This window comes from Xyrauchen texanus, chromosome 27, assembly GCF_025860055.1.
Source record: "Xyrauchen texanus isolate HMW12.3.18 chromosome 27, RBS_HiC_50CHRs, whole genome shotgun sequence".
Lineage (NCBI taxonomy): Eukaryota > Metazoa > Chordata > Actinopteri > Cypriniformes > Catostomidae > Xyrauchen > Xyrauchen texanus.
The window spans coordinates 40,937,570-40,954,791 of record NC_068302.1 but is presented as its reverse complement, the minus strand read 5'-3'; the positions used below and the strand labels follow the sequence as shown (position 1 = coordinate 40,954,791).

General features: G+C 34.9%; 1 protein-coding gene across 4 annotated transcripts in view; it reads right to left on the bottom strand.

Annotated features, from left to right (window-relative positions):
• The window catches only part of LOC127621084 (putative histone-lysine N-methyltransferase PRDM6), a 51,495-nt gene extending 37,464 nt beyond the window's left edge, over nucleotides 1-14,031 (bottom strand). For 3 of the 4 annotated variants that reach the window (XM_052094532.1, XM_052094533.1, XM_052094530.1), the window contains exons 1-3: nucleotides 13,978-14,031; nucleotides 13,298-13,846; nucleotides 10,513-10,820 (exon numbers count right to left, since the gene is read on the bottom strand). In XM_052094532.1, coding sequence (XP_051950492.1) covers nucleotides 10,513-10,820; nucleotides 13,298-13,826 — 837 coding nt within the window. In that variant the 5' untranslated portion in view covers nucleotides 13,827-13,846; nucleotides 13,978-14,031. The remainder of the gene's footprint in view (nucleotides 1-10,512; nucleotides 10,821-13,297; nucleotides 13,847-13,977) is intronic. The other variant, XM_052094531.1, reaches the window with a different exon arrangement.
• Between the last annotated feature and the right edge of the window lie 3,191 nt (nucleotides 14,032-17,222).

Genomic DNA, 17,222 nt, shown 5'->3' with positions numbered 1-17,222 from the left:
GACAGGCGCTTGACCTCTTGAACTTATTACAGGCAGTAAATCAGGACCCAGCAGCCATTAACCTCAGACGAGAGCTGCGGCGCTGAGAGCTTCCAGTGCTCGAGGAGAGACGAACACTTCAGCTAATGGAGCCGCGGCGAGTTATCACAGGAAACACTCACAGGTCGCAAGGCGAGAGGTTTGAGCATGTAAATGGTGCAGTTGTGCGCTGACGTGGTCTGCATGCGTCTCTGGAGGTGATAGCGGCGCTCGTTATCGCTTCAGACGTGTTAGAAACACTCTTGTGGACTCGGCTTTATCAGCTTTGAACAGCAGTCAACGAGCTGTTTGTGTATTTATTTACTGACCGAGCTTAAAGGGTTAATAAAGTGCATTTCATCTTCACTACATGATGGTTTGGACTCAAAGTATTGATCACACACAACAAGATCACCAAAGATCGTCTGCAGGACCTTAGAGAAGCCGTGCAGGGCAATATCATCATCTCTCCAATCATAACAGCATTACTGGAATGTTCTCTCAGCTCGAGCTGGATGTCAATATGGAGAGTACGTTAAGAAGGGTACAAATATTAACATAAACACAGGGGGGTTTTATCGTCTGTAATTGTAATCGCTGCACGTCAGACGTGGCGTATAAACGTACAGACTAAACAAACCTTAAAATAAAAATAGAAGCAACCATAAAAAAGTCCAATGAAGACAGACGGCTCTTAAAAACGGCCGTTCCAAAACTGAAGGATTGAAAATAAAAGTGCTGCAGAAATGTGAGCAAGAATGTGGCGTTCAGGACCCGCGTGTTTTACTGTCAAACGAAAGCGTTTGGTCCCGATTGAATGTAACGACGTGTAAAAGCCCCGTGTTTACACTGCGAGCGAGATACACCGCGAGATGCTTTCTCTCATAACACAGACACAAATGAAGCACAAAATAACTTCAATGACGAATCATTGAGTGAACCCATGTTGAATAAGTCCCCTCCATTGCAGAGAACGGAAAATAAAAATAATGATCCTGGCGCGCGTCCCGTTACAGTCAGAACACCCACTGATACAGACGCAAGCGGTGACATCATAGTAGAAAATATTATTTCCATCAGCAGATGACGAAATCACCCTCATGAGCTGCAATTATTCAATATTTATGTTTAATAAAAGCATTCGGTTACAGACGGAATATTTTCTATCAAAACAGTTTGACTTAAAGAATTTAGTAAAACACTTTCACCCTTTAAGCTCTGAAGGGGTTTTTATACATTTCCTGTTTCAGTGGAATACCCAAACTTAAAGACTTATAACTCGACAATAAACAAAACAAAAACTCAACAATGAGAGTCAATTGTTTGGTATTATTGTCGAGAACACTTTACGTTTTTATAGATATATATGATATAGATTATGATCCCAAAAATGTCCTTTTTTCTCATTTTATTTGACATCTTTATTTTGTATCTGAGACCATTTTTGTGTTGATACGACAAAGCGATCAAAAGTTCCAACATTACAAATATAATTGATCATAGTGTCCAAAAACATCTCCAAACAAATAAAAGATAATAATTGTACATAAGAACTAATTACACATGCAAACACAACAATGACTAAAGGTTTGCATAGCATGCACACATGATTTTAGTCATGAGATTTCACAGAATGAGTTTCATTCTGTGTCATTTGAGTCATCATTGAGTCTGTGTCGTGTATTTGGCGCCATCTCCTGGTGGTCATATGTAACATTGTACTTCATGTGGATTATCTAATGATCTATACATCTGATTATCTTGTGTGTGGACTCCATTGAAAGATAATCACCGACTCTAAATAATCATATGTCATATTTTATGTTCTGTTTGACCATTTTGTTCGTATGCCACGTTTTCGCTTATAACTTCACACAAAATAAAGACATATATTTAGCTGTTACTCACTATATTTGAATCTGTAAGTAAAACAAATAGTCTGGTTGTATTTTACTCTTTAAGAGCTTTCCAACAACATATGACACATGAATATTTGATCAGTTTGATGTTTTTACTGATTGTAGTTTTTAATATATTGCCGATGATTTTGGGGCTCACCCGAGCTTAAAGGGTTAAAGATATCTCGTAACACTTTATAATAAGGTTCCATTGGTTAACATGAGTTTATGCAGTAGGTATCATGAACTAACAACGAACAGCATTTATTTATATTTGTTAATATTACTTAATACTATTTAACACAAATACTGCTATTCCTTTAAGTGCATGTTCATATACATTAACTAATGTAAACATATAACCCAAACGTATCACTATATGTTGAAATGAACATTAACTAAGATTAATAAATGCTGTAAAAGTATTGTTTATTGTTAAGAAAAGAAAAATTATTGTCTTTATAGATTCAGAATAAACGTTCCTTTTTTAATGATATTGTTAAATAGATCATTATATGGTTAAATCCCAGAGAAATGAATCTCTCGCTTTTAATCATTTATATTTGAAATGTGCATCACATGGTATGAAACGTTTATTTCTTGTCCAACAAAACAAAGTTGTGAAGAACAAATAATGTTATAACTAGAAATGCACCTTTAATTATTCACATAAAACAAGTTCAAATCATCATTAGAGCATCAAACACAAACGATCCTGAAACTCTGGAAGTGCCCAAAATCTCAATCATGTTCTCCTTCTGAATCCTTTAAGATGAAATGCTCAAACGGAGAAAGAAAGAAATGTGTGTGTCGCCAAAAACCTTTTAGAAGTGCATGGCTGACTCTGACTCTGTTTTAAAGTTGACTTATGGAGTTCAAGGAAGAACTTTTGCCCCTGACAAAAACTGATCCGAATAATTGAGAATCAAGAGGGAGAATTATATAAAACATCTTCACTCATATCTAATGATTTATTACATGATGAAAACACGTGTCGGGACGATCACGAGATCATTTCCCCCAGTGAAAATATCAAAAAGGACATTTTGCGCCGGGACCTCTGGATGAGGTGACACAGAATGTCCCTTTTGAGCTTCATGAGGTCAATAAAAGTGTTCGGAAATAATACAATTCTGATAAAGACTGTACAAGGACCTGATTGAAACAAGAGCTTAAAAACTCCCTCAAATATGATGTTATATTCTGTTTATATTTCATGAAGTTATAAGCAAAAACATGCGGCATTTAAGCAACACCATCATAATTGTCAAAGACATATATTTAGCTGTTACTCACTATATTTGTGTCTGTGAGTAAAACAAATAGTCTGGTTGTATTTTACTCATTAAGATCTTTCCAATGACATATGACACATGAATATTTGATGAGTTTGATGTTTTTACTGATTATTTTGTATAAATTGTCAAACTGGAACACTTCTGATCTGCCCGTCTGAGCTTAAAGGGTTAAAGTCATTATATTTAGACAAACAGAACCAACAACTGCAAAAACCACAGACAGAAATCCCTGTATTATATTTATTCTGATGTTCTGCACATCTATAACGTGATTCTACAAACTTCAAACCACAAAAACAACCAAAAAGTTCCATTTATTTCCATGTTTTTGGCCATTTAACATGTAAGCGTCATGTTATTCTTTAAAGTGCCGTAGAGTAGCACGTAAATAACATGTTATAGGAACGGGGCGACACTATATTGCAATCGGACACAAACTGCACACTGACACACTTTACACAAGCTCTTCTATCCTTTCATCAAGTAAAACAACAAGTTCAGTGTTTAGTTTATAATGTAGATGAATCGTCACATTATTCACGAGAGCAGGTTTCTGCAGACATCATGACAGAACGACTAACAACTGCAGATATTTATTGGGCGAGACTTTTACAAAGATATTTGAATTGGACACGGCGAGCGTGAAACACGACCAAACGGCTCTATTCACGTGATATATGCTTATAATGGGCAATATCAATGAGAGAAATGTGTACAATGTTCTTTAGAAAAGCATTCCAGACTCCGGGTGGGAAAACCCTCCACAGACCAGAGGAATAACTCTCAACGCAGAGGAACTGACGGACACAATCCTCCCAAAGCGACCAGAATAAACAAACACAAGGACAAGTGTTTATAATGACTACAGTTACAAGACACTACAGTATACACTTACCCTGTATTTACATCAATACAACTAAACCAGCAGCACATGCACATATATGAATATATATATATATATACACGTGTCCATCCACCGAATCAACAGCAAGAAACAGAAAGTGCATGTTTATTATTTCAAAACACCTTTCTTCCTTCACTAGTTTATTTGGTCCTGTGGCGTGTCTAATCTTATATTTGATGAAGGAATATTCCGGGTTCAATACAAGTTTAGCTCGATCGTTTTATTTCGACTCGTTCCTCCTTTTCTTTATAAAAGCACAAATGTGTGTACCAGTGAGACACTTATAATGGAAGTCAATGGGGGTCATTCTTTCAGGGTTTAAAGACAGAAATGTGACGCTTATAATTATATAAAAGCACTTACAATAATTCTTCTGTTAAAGCTTGAGTAATATTTGAGCTATGAATCGTCATTTTATCTCACTAAATTCATGTTAACACACATCTTGTGGCTATACTTAAACATTGAGCACGATTACATGCACACCGATATGCTAATTACTCCCAAAAATAAGCTTATTTAAAAATACGACGAAGCAAGAAATGCACGTTTACATGACATTTGACATAATCACGTTATTCTCCGTTTTTGACGTCAAAAACGTGCACACATTGAATTAGCCGTTAAGAACGCCGGTTAAAATCTTCTTACGCCTTTCATGATCTTACACCGATAAATCAACGCTGTTTAATGCATGTACATGAGCACACACGTCGTCTGCTTATTAATATGCATCTGCCCCATTCACTTCCATTGTAAGTGTCTCACTTTGTTTTGTTTTAAAGAAAAGGAGGAACGAGTCGAAATTAAATTTAGCTGTAATCAACACTATGCCACAAATTCTGTCCATTGAGCTGAACTTGTGTTGAACCCGGAAATATTCCTTTAACCCCACGTCCACATGCGTGGACTCGCTATTTTGGCTTTGCTGTACGCAACGTATCATTTAAATGAATTTAAACTGATTGAATAATGTTCACAAGAACATTATTCAATCAGTGACTAGATTATTATATTGACTAGACGGTCATTTAAGGGTTAAACATCTGCCGCATTGAGTCACGTGACACAACAACATGACGTTGATTTCTGTGAAGCACTTCTACAGACGCAGCGCCAACAAAACTGCCTCTGTTAAGAAATCTCTTTATGTTTTATCATTGTAATCTGTTTGGTTGTAAAGAGGAGAGTCTCTAGTTTCATTTGATGTGCCGCTTTAAAAAATCTGTTCATTTTTCGCTCATCAGCGCGCTGATAAACGTGATGTCCACATACGTGGATTTTGGGACAATATTCACACAAAATTGCATTGGTTTTATTTTGAATAACTTTTATCTCTAACACATCTGTGAGTCATTTTTTATATACATTTTGTTATATTTTATTTTGTAATCATTATGTAATATGATTCTATACATTAACATTAATAAATGCATTACTATATTTACTGTACATTATCCCATTGACAACAAACTTAGTCCCGCTGTCCACAAATGTGGACATCCCTATAAATTATAATTGTTTTGCTTGTTTATTTGGTGCTATTAGATACTAATTAATATTAATTAGATATTAAATCAAAAATGGAAATGTAAAATGCACACAGATGCATTGCTTAGGATAAAATAAGTGTGTGAAAACAGCATGCATAATAATAATAATAATAAAAGCATATTAGCATGTCATATCACAGTATAAACTTCGCAAATGTGTTTCATATCAACTATTCATGCATTTATTAAAATGTATCATACAGCAAAAGATCCCGTCTGTTCAGTGTCAGTGTATAATCACGCTCTTATTAGCGTGTAATTGCTCCGTCATTAGACCACCGAAGTGTACAATAAAAATAATAATAATATACTGCCGCACAAGCATAAAGATGAAGTGTGCTGTGAGAATTTTGTTCGTTAAAGCAATACTGGATTCACCTCTAATTGACCGAACAAATGGCTCCTATCACGTCTTTAACCTACATGTCTGAAATGAGGCGGAAATATTTCAAAAAACGCTACAATAGCTGTCAATAACAGCTCAGAGAGCAAAGCGTGCAGACATCATTAATCAAGCTGTAATGAATGTAAATGAGCGAGTGAGTCCAGCATGTGATTTGTTTTGCTAATATTATGCTAACAGATGATCTAACAGGGGAAATATTAATCTGTGGAGCTACTGAGCGTACTCGTAACCCTGAGTATGACATCTTACAACGTCTGCCAAACTTATCCTGTGATTAATTCCCCATTACAGTGATTTCTGACACACAGCAGATAATAATTGTTCACGCTTCTATTTTAGTTTAATGAGCGAGACAGAGATTTGCACAACACACACACACAGCAGATGTGTGCTGAAATGTTTGTGTTTTACACAGGCATGATAAGAGAATTCCAGAGTGAATGTGTGCTTGTGTTCCCTTCACCCACCACAGCTCTGTTTTATCCAGCCGTCGGGGAGCGAGAGTATAAAGTGACATCACACTGACCCTACAGAACCAGTAACAGTGTGTTGCTCAATCAGGGCTTCCAGTACAATATTGTTCTGTATAACGCACTACATCTCACTACTGTAGATAGTCTTGACTGTTTCCTGAAACTGGAGTAACTATGACACAAAGTTTGGGTAACACTTTCTATGAAGCCTATATTTATAATGCATTGTAAAGGAGTTATAATGCATTCATAATGTCTCATAATACACCTTATATTAAGTTAGAACTTCTCATAAATATTTATAGTTACTGTTATAATTACATTATAAGACTTTCATAGTTATTCATAGATATACTTTAGAGTATAATGTGTTATAACACAAGATACATTCAATGTTAACACAGCAGAAGTTAATAAAGTTAATGTTATAAGTGCATTATTAGACTTCCTCTATTCAGAGTTATACTTCAGAGTATAATGTGTTATAACACAAGAGACATTCAATGTTAACGCAGCAGAAGTTAATAAAGTTCATGTTATAAGTGCATTATTAGACTTCCTCTATTCATAGTTATACTTTAGAGTATAATGTGTTATAACACAAGATACATTCAATGTTAACGCAGCAGAAGTTAATAAAGTTCATGTTATAAGTGCATTATTAGACTTCCTCTATTCATAGTTATACTTTAGAGTATAATGTGTTATAACACAAGATACATTCAATGTTAACGCAGCAGAAGTTAATAAAGTTAATGTTATAAGTGCATTATTAGACTTCCTCTATTCAGAGTTATACTTTAGAGTATAATGTGTTATAACACAAGAGACATTCAATGTTAACGCACCAGAAGTTAATAAAGTTCATGTTATAAGTGCATTATTAGACTTCCTCTATTCATAGTTATACTTTAGAGTATAATGTGTTATAACACAAGATACATTCAATGTTAACGCAGCAGAAGTTAATAAAGTTAATGTTATAAGTACATTATTAGACTTCCTCTATTCATAGTTATACTTTAGAGTATAATGTGTTATAACACAAGATACATTCAATGTTAACGCAGCAGAAGTTAATAAAGTTAATGTTATAAGTACATTATTAGACTTCCTCTATTCATAGTTATACTTTAGAGTATAATGTGTTATAACACAAGATACATTCAATGTTAACGCAGCAGAAGTTAATAAAGTTAATGTTATAATACATTATAAGACTTCTTCTATTCATAGTTATACTTTAGAGTATAATGTGTTATAACACAAGATACATTCAATGTTAACACAGCAGAAGTTAATAAAGTTAATGTTATAAGTACATTATTAGACTTCCTCTATTCATAGTTATACTTTAGAGTATAATGTGTTATAACACAAGATACATTCAATGTTAACACAGCAGAAGTTAATAAAGTTAATGTTATAAGTACATTATTAGACTTCCTCTATTCATAGTTATACTTTAGAGTATAATGTGTTATAACACAAGAGACATTCAATGTTAACACAGCAGAAGTTAATAAAGTTCATGTTATAAGTACATTATAAGACTTCCTCTATTCATAGTTATACTTTAGAGTATAATGTGTTATAACACAAGATACATTCAATGTTAACACAGCAGAAGTTAATAAAGTTAATGTTATAATACATTATAAGACTTCCCCTATTCATAGTTATACTTTAGAGTATAATGTGTTATAACACAAGATACATTCAATGTTAACGCAGCAGAAGTTAATAAAGTTAATGTTATAAGTACATTATTAGACTTCCTCTATTCATAGTTATACTTTAGAGTATAATGTGTTATAACACAAGATACATTCAGTGTTAACACAGCAGAAGTTAATAAAGTTAATGTTATAAGTACATTATAAGACTTCCTCTATTCATAGTTATTCTTTAGAGTATAATGTGTTATAACACAAGATACATTCAATGTTAACGCAGCAGAAGTTAATAAAGTTAATGTTATAAGTACATTATTAGACTTCCTCTATTCATAGTTATACTTTAGAGTATAATGTGTTATAACACAAGAGACATTCAATGTTAACACAGCAGAAGTTAATAAAGTTCATGTTATAAGTACATTATAAGACTTCCTCTATTCATAGTTATACTTTCGATTATAATGTGTTATAACACAAGATACATTCAATGTTAACACAGCAGAAGTTAATAAAGTTAATGTTATAAGCGCATTATAAGACTTCCCCTATTCAGAGTTATACTTTAGAGTATAATGTGTTATAACACAAGATACATTCAATGTTAATACAGCAGAAGTTAATAAAGTTAATGTTATAAGTGAATTATTAGACTTCCTCTATTCATAGTTATACTTTAGAGTATAATGTGTTATAACACAAGAGACATTCAATGTTAACACAGCAGAAGTTAATAAAGTTCATGTTATAAGTACATTATAAGACTTCCTCTATTCATAGTTATACTTTAGAGTATAATGTGTTATAACACAAGAGACATTCAATGTTAACGCAGCAGAAGTTAATAAAGTTAATGTTATAAGCGCATTATAAGTGTTCTTTGACTGCTTTATTAAAGTTATAAAAGAAATATCTTCTTATAAACAGTCATAACACTTATAACATATATTAATATCACAGGTCAAACTTCTAGAATGGAAGTTATTTATAAATCAGATGCACAAACATTAAAGTTTATTGAATAGAGTTCAGTGTAGAATCAGTTTGAGTAGTTTTTATTCTTGTGTGTGTTTAAATGTGTTCAACATACATATTTAGAGTTTATGATATATTTGAATCTTTTAGCTTTACAAGTGTTTCCATTAAATGTGTGTTATTTTGTATTTTGTGCATGTGTGATGTTTATAACTTCCAGCATGACTTATAATGTGTTATAACCACTTATAAATATCTTATAGATGTTTATAAGAACACTAATATATATATTATATACAGAATATATTACAAATATATATTATACATTATAACTTCTGCTGATAAAATCAGATGTTCATTGTGTTATAACACATTATGAATAGGTATGAATAGGTAAGTATTATAAATGTACTATAATTGTGGTTACAATTATTTATGAGAAGTTATAACATATTATAAGATGTATTATGAGGCATTAATCATGCATTATAATGTAAAGACATTATGATGCATTATATGTATTATATATATAATTATGGGCTTCATAGAGAGTTTGTTAAAGGGTATTAATTAATTATTTTGTACATGTTGCTTATTTTGCTCTAGTGTTAAATGTGAGTCATGTGCTAATGACACGTGAGTAATAATGACATGAAACCGCATTTGTAAAACACAGCACTTCAAGTGCTTTAGGACGAGGCAGAAAATCATAAACAACAATTCTCAAAGTTTAAATACTGTCATGAATGCTGACAAGAAAACATCTGGTCCGATTTATCACTCATAAAACATGTAAAACAACGTTTTTAACCACAGGTTAATGTTCGTTCAAAATACAGTTTCATGAAACACCAAATCATTGAGCGGTGTTGGTAACGATGGAACACGTGATCATAGTTGACTGATGATGCTTTTGGGAACGCACCTCTACATGGCCTCTACAGCAAAAACAACATCTTTCCACAACTCAACAAGTATTTAAAGATCAAGTCTTTCACTTCAAGTGTTCAGAAAGAATTGATCATCACATCTCATGTGCCACACAAGAAGTTCAGCTTTAGCTCAAACAAGCGTTATTACATTATCATATACTGACATGCATGTACTGTCATATCCAGGGGCTAATACGACCCTTTAATGTGAGAGTTCATTTCTGACACCGGTCAGCTGTCTGTCTCTCTTGACTGTCAGATCACATGAAAGGTAAAGTGTGTGACCTTCTGTGGTTTCATCAGCTGCCCGTCTTTGTGTTTGGCACACATCAGGTTGTTCTTAAAACATGGTCTCAACATGAGAATGAAACACACTCACCTCCCATAAGTGTTGTGTGTTCCGCACGGATCCCGACTGCACTTTATCCAGCGGCAGGGGGACGCCTTGGAAGGGCCCGATCCAGGTGCCCTGCGGGATGCGCTGGGCTGCACAGATGCCGTAGCCCAGGCCCGGGACGGTGCTTGTGCACAGACACACCTCACGGGGCAAATCCCTCAACCACTCCGGGACCTCTGGAGGAGCCATAGCCACTGAAGCACTGCTGGTCCCCACCAGCCTCCGCAGCGAGTGCAGCGGGCCGTGCATGGGGCACTCGCCGTTACGGTTGTCCGCACACATGTCACAGCCTGCGGGACAGCACAGCAAGAGGGGCAGTTATTTACCCCAGCACACAGATGGGACCCCGAACGCCCCAAACCACTGCTGGAACGATCCCCTACGCCGAATCACACACAAAGTTTAAATTGTGCTTTCATCAGATGCTCCACGAAGACATTTTATCTGCTGTGTTTGGAGCAGAATGTAAACAAATCATATCGATACGCCTCCAATATGCGTGTTAGCCGCATTTATGAATATATAAATAAAAAAGTCTCAATATTTATGTCAGCATATTCATACACTCACGGAAAACGCACTAATCTGAACATTATAAGGAACAAGGGCCTAAAAGGGAGACAAATAGATATCTATAACATATAAATGTACATTTAAAACATACACAATCAGACATATATGTACCCAAAACCAGTCAATTCAATTGTAAAGAGGTACAAGAAAGGTGACGGTCCTTGTACCAATTTGTCTTGTACATTTGCACTTTTTAAATAATTATGAATGTTGATTTATTTAGAAAGAATTAAATCACTATTAACAAAATAAATAATGAAATTGTAATTCAAATGTAGCCGCTATTATGAGACTTGAGCAACACTCTGTGAGGAGGCTTTTGTTTATTTGTTTATTTGTTTATTTGTTTATTTGGATATGGACAGCTCATTAAACAACAGAAATTAGACACATTTTAGACATCATTTAATTGCATTTGATGCACAGCGACTCTTATTTTGATCCACTGTGCATCAAGTATTTTATGCATGAATTAAATCTATTTTTGGATATCTCAGTTTTACATCACGCGGGAATCCAGAGTAAGAGTGTGTTTTAAACTACATGTGTTCCGCTGTAGAAATGAGAATCCCGAATGTGATAAAGAAGTCTCGCGGTCCCCCGGAGACACACACATGTCCCGTGTAGGGATGATGAATGATGCCGATGGAGCAGATCGATCAGTGATCCGCACTCACTCGACTCTCCTCCACAAAACTATACAGCAATTAATTGTGTCTTGTCCGCTCATCCCTCATCTGCTGCTGGCATTTATCGATGAAGATTACTGCTGATCACTCCGAATAAACACTCTCATGTTAATACAGAATTTCCCTTCATGCATGAAAAGCACTTATTTAGTTCTTCAGGGGGAAACTGGAATAACGGTAATTAAAGACGGAAAACCGGTGCGGATAAAACGCTCCACCGGCGTCGAAAAAATCAATTTATAGTTTATAAAGATTCAAACAGAAGATTGAATGATTTCGAGTTGAACACATCACAGTTGTTGACCTTGACAATTAATGCAATTATCCAATCTTCAAAGTTAAAACATTTGAGACATCTCAGATTTAAACACAACGAATGTTAATTAATTGCACGAGTGATTCATTACAAATATATATTTTGTTCCTTCTGTGTGAACACCAACAATTATTTATTCTTCTTCTTCTTAATGTTTATTTTAATTCAAGCATGTTTTGTAATAACACCGCGCGCTGATCGTTTCGTGCGACAGGAATAATCGTGATAAAAACTCCTCAATATTTCCTCCGACACGCCGGTAAAACTCGATCACACGTGCGCGGGAATATAAATGACACTTTAAACACAAAATGCGCCTCCCGTCATGTTTAATGTACTTCATAAACTGAAAAAACTATATTATCAGCAAATTCACAGTCTAGAACTGAGTTTTAATCTTAAAACGAAATTATTTAAAGTGTATTTTGTAGTTTATATATATATATATATATATATATATATATATATATATATATATATATATATATATATATATGTGTGTGTGTGTGTGTGTGTGTGTGTGTGTGTGTGTGCTATATTTATATATTTACATACTGTATATATAAGCTATATTTATATATGTAAATACTGTATATATTTATATATTTATATACTGTATATATTTATATATTTATATGCTATATATATTTATATACTATATATATTTATATACTGTATATATAGGCTATATTTATATATTTATATACTGTATATATAGGCTATATTTATATACTGTATATAGGCTATATTTATATATTTATATACTGTATATATAGGCTATATTTATATTTATATACTGTATATATAGGCTATATTTATATATTTATATACTGTATATATTTATAGATTTATATACTGTATATATTTATACTGTATATATTTCTATATTTCTATACTATATATATTTATATACTATATATATATGCTAGGCCTATATTTATATATTTATATACTGTATATACTGTATATATTTATAGATTTATATACTGTAGATATAGGCTATATTATATATAGATAAGCAATATTTTAATACACCATATATTGAAATATATGTGCAAATATTTAGGCAACAACACAAAATGTATAGGCCTATTTCAGACTGTTAAATATAAGTGCAATTCCAGCGGTGACGTCTGTCCTATAATTAATAATAATAATAATAATAATAATAATAATAATATATACATACGGTTATTGGTTTCTCCGTTGTGGTTGTTGAGAGGGATGATCTCCATCCGCTGCTGTCCGTACAGATAGTAGTCCAGCTCCTCGGAGCTCAGCTTCAACCGAGACCCTTTATCATTCTTAAAGTTTGACGACAAACAAAGTTCTTTGGGTTGAGACGAGCTGCTGCTGCTGCTGCTGTCGGAACTCAGAGTCTGTCCGAACAGCGAGATCTGCGGGACCACGAGCTGACTCAGACCCGCTATAGAGGACACGGAGGACGGGGTGGTGGAAGAACTCGAGGATGAAGAAGTGGACGAGATCAGGTGGGCTCTCTGGCGGAGGTTCTCCACCGGTACCGGCGTCGGCAGCGGCGTCAAAGCGGCTGTTTTCAGCGGGTTCTGCGGGAAGAGCTGCTGCCAGTGCTGGATGTAGGTCGGGTCCACTTTGAGGAAAGCAGAACCGCTGGGCTCGCCCGGCTTCAGCATGTCCGACTGTAAGAGCGCACATGATGGATGAGCGAGTCTCGTGGATTCTCCAGTCAAGAAATCCATCTAAACTGAATCTAATGAGACTGAACACAACATTCCCAACACAAGTGAAAGCATGAAAGACTTCTGGAACGGGGTTCTGAGAGTTCAGTGGAACTGCATTCATCTTTTAAAGGCCACATAGATCATGAGTAAAGCGAAATAAGAGACTTACCCTCTTAGAAGAGTCCGAGCTGTGACTCCCGCACACTCACTCACACCATCACACTACTGACCGCAAGTTCTGCTCGAGTCCCGCGCGCACGCAAACGACCTCCCACTCGAGCACGTGCTGATGTTGCGCGTCTGTCTCGCGCACCCGACGGCGCTGATTACAGTCACTATATAGTGTAGAACTGTTACTGTATATGTTAGTGGTGTTGCATAAAGCGAGTTTGATCTTTCTTAAGCCAGACTGCGCCTTCAAAACTAGTCTCGCTTTGGAAACTGGGAGAAACTAAGTATCCTAAATGGTTGTTCGGCTCGTGTGTTTCATTTCCACGATAATGAATGAGTCGTGCAATCGGGCATTTTGGGATAATTCTATTATTTCCTTCATGCTCTCCTGATTTGAGCATGAAATAAAGGCATGAGATCAGAAGTGTTCCCACCCGTTCAGACGCTTGAGAAAGTTCGTGTTGTTTGGATAGCAGCTCTGTATCTCAGTGTAGGGCATTTTTACACCATTCCGACCAGAGGAGGGGTCAAATGTTTTGACTGGCAACGTTTTGACAGGGTCATTCGTCATTTGGAGGTCTCTGCGGACTGATAACCAACCAAAACACATAATCGGCTAAAAATGAATTTTTGTCTGCAAATGCATTTCACTCCTAAAGAATGTGAATAATAACAGAGTAGAAACTTCGATAGAGTTCAATGCAAACTTGGTGCAAAACGAGTTTAAATAGCACAAATTGCACGTACATTTTAATTGCATTGCTATTTCAGTATTATTCATATTGTCAAACCCAACCTCAAAACCACATCCCGGCTGTCATACTTTGAAATAACATTGCTATAATGACAGTGTATCGGTGTTTTTATTCATTGATAAATGACTAGTGAAATAAAGTGCTCTCGAGGGGCCGCGGGGATCGATGCATTAACTGGCCAAATATATCATGTTCTGTGCCAAAAACCGGATTATTAACGCGGCGCGTCCGTTTGGGCTCCGTTTGCATATTTTCGGTGTTTAGGTGTGTGTTTCATTAACATAGACTGCTGTTTGACATTCACTTAGACCCTTTGCATTTCTCGTTAATTAATTCTGCTGATGGCTGAAAGACAAATGAACGGGCCGCTCTGACAGGAGTCCGATAAAGAATTCCGCCACCAGCGCCTCTTATTATAGTTTTAAGGTCACGGGTTGCTGAGTATATAATTCATTCATATAGACGTTTATTCAGATGGGAGCTGATGCTCACCCTGTTGTTGCAACTCAAATGTGTAATAAATACAGGCCTGTTAATGACCTAAAACAAACAAGCGCTTTATATACCTGCATCTGTTCTTTACTCCAATAGACAAACACATGATGTATATTACAGTAATGCATTGCAACATTTGATCAAGAGCAAACTGAAATATTCGGACTGCTTTACAAAGAGAACAAACTCGAACACTACTGGGTTTGTATCTTTAAATGCTTCCTATAACGGGCTTTTGTGCTGGATATCATTGCAATCCGTTCACTGTTATGCGTTACATACTGCGCGCGCAACTCTGCATCCAGTTATAATCTTTATTCAATTAAATATTTGTCATTTGCATTTTAATTTAGTGTTTGGATGTTTCCAAACGCACGTGTAATGCACATCCATATTTAAAAGGATTAAATGATTATTTCATGAATATTATAATCGAGCTGTGAATGTTGCAGCGGACAGAGCCGCAATAAAACAAGCGCATTAAACACGCTTCAGTCACGCGTAATACCGTCTCATCCTTATTTCCGATGCATTAATTGCGAGATTTATTGGCTTATATGTTATGATCTAAAACTGTTTTTTATCTGTGATTGACCCTCAGAGATCCAGCAGCAGAACTGACCGTAAATAAACAGCATTTTTTATTAACAATTGTTAAATAAATAAATAAAACTGCACATAAGAGCCATTCTAATCTGAAGGCCCACAAAATTCTCACTAAAAGAAAACATGCAAGATTTGAATAATCAGTGACAAGACCTGCACATCTCTGAGGGGTAAACTCACACAGACCACTTCATCCTAAATGTCAGAATGCACAACATAAAATCTGGATTACATCATTACAAAAATCAAGTACATGTAATTAGACTCCATTACATTAAGGGTGTGTAATCAGATTACAGTTACTTATTAAGGATTACATATCAATTACATTCCCTATAAGTCTTCGTTGAAGGCCAGGATTCAGGGACTGACAAATGCTGAAATTGTTGATAGATTTCATGTTTATTAATGTTTAATGAAATTAATATTATATTTGTAGGTAATACTCTTTCATCAAATCATGCAATAAGTAATCCAAAAGCAATCTGATTAGATTAACCTAAAAGATTACTGATTATAATTTCAATTGTGTAATTTACAATCAGTCCTAGGCTGTATAAAATAGACATACAGTCTGGTAAAGGAGTTGTCCTGATGTTTAACTTGGGAAAACTGGGAAATAAAAGCATTAAACGTGAGCTGACAGTGAATTATATAGCAATGCAATAAGACATATATAATGAACAGACTGTACCAGTGTTATTATAGTTAACACAAATTACATCAAAAAATAACTACAAAATATATAAAGTACTTTTGGAAATTGTACATTTGTTGCACTTTTATTTATGATCCAAACGCCACATAACCTGACATGAGGAAATTCTTAATACTGAGAAGTGGAACCTTTGAAGACCCTCTTTTGACCAAATCCCAGAGCACAAATGATTCTCTAGAAAACATCTGCATAGTATTTAGAATCATTTTGTAACACTTTTACATCATAAATCATAATGTAACATTGACAAACGTTGCATTATTATCTTTCGCATGGCTTTTCCCACCGGTGCTCGTGAAATGAGCTCTGCCACACATCCCAAAGTTAAATCATCCATTTAAAAAATGTAAAAAAATTTAACTAAAAAATATATATATATATTTTGTCCAAAAATGAAAATTCTGTCATCATTTACTCACCCTCATGTCATCCCAAATGTGAGACTTTCCTTCATCTGCAGAATACAAATGAAGATTTTAGGAGAAACATTGAAGCTCTGTAGGTCCATTCAATACAAGTGAATGGTGACCAGAACTTTGAAGCTCCAAAAAGCACATAAATGCAGCATAAAATAACCCATTAGTAGTTCATGTCTTCTGAAGATATCGAATCGGTTTTGGGTGAGAACAGACCAATATGTAACTCCTTTTCACTATAAATCTTGCAATT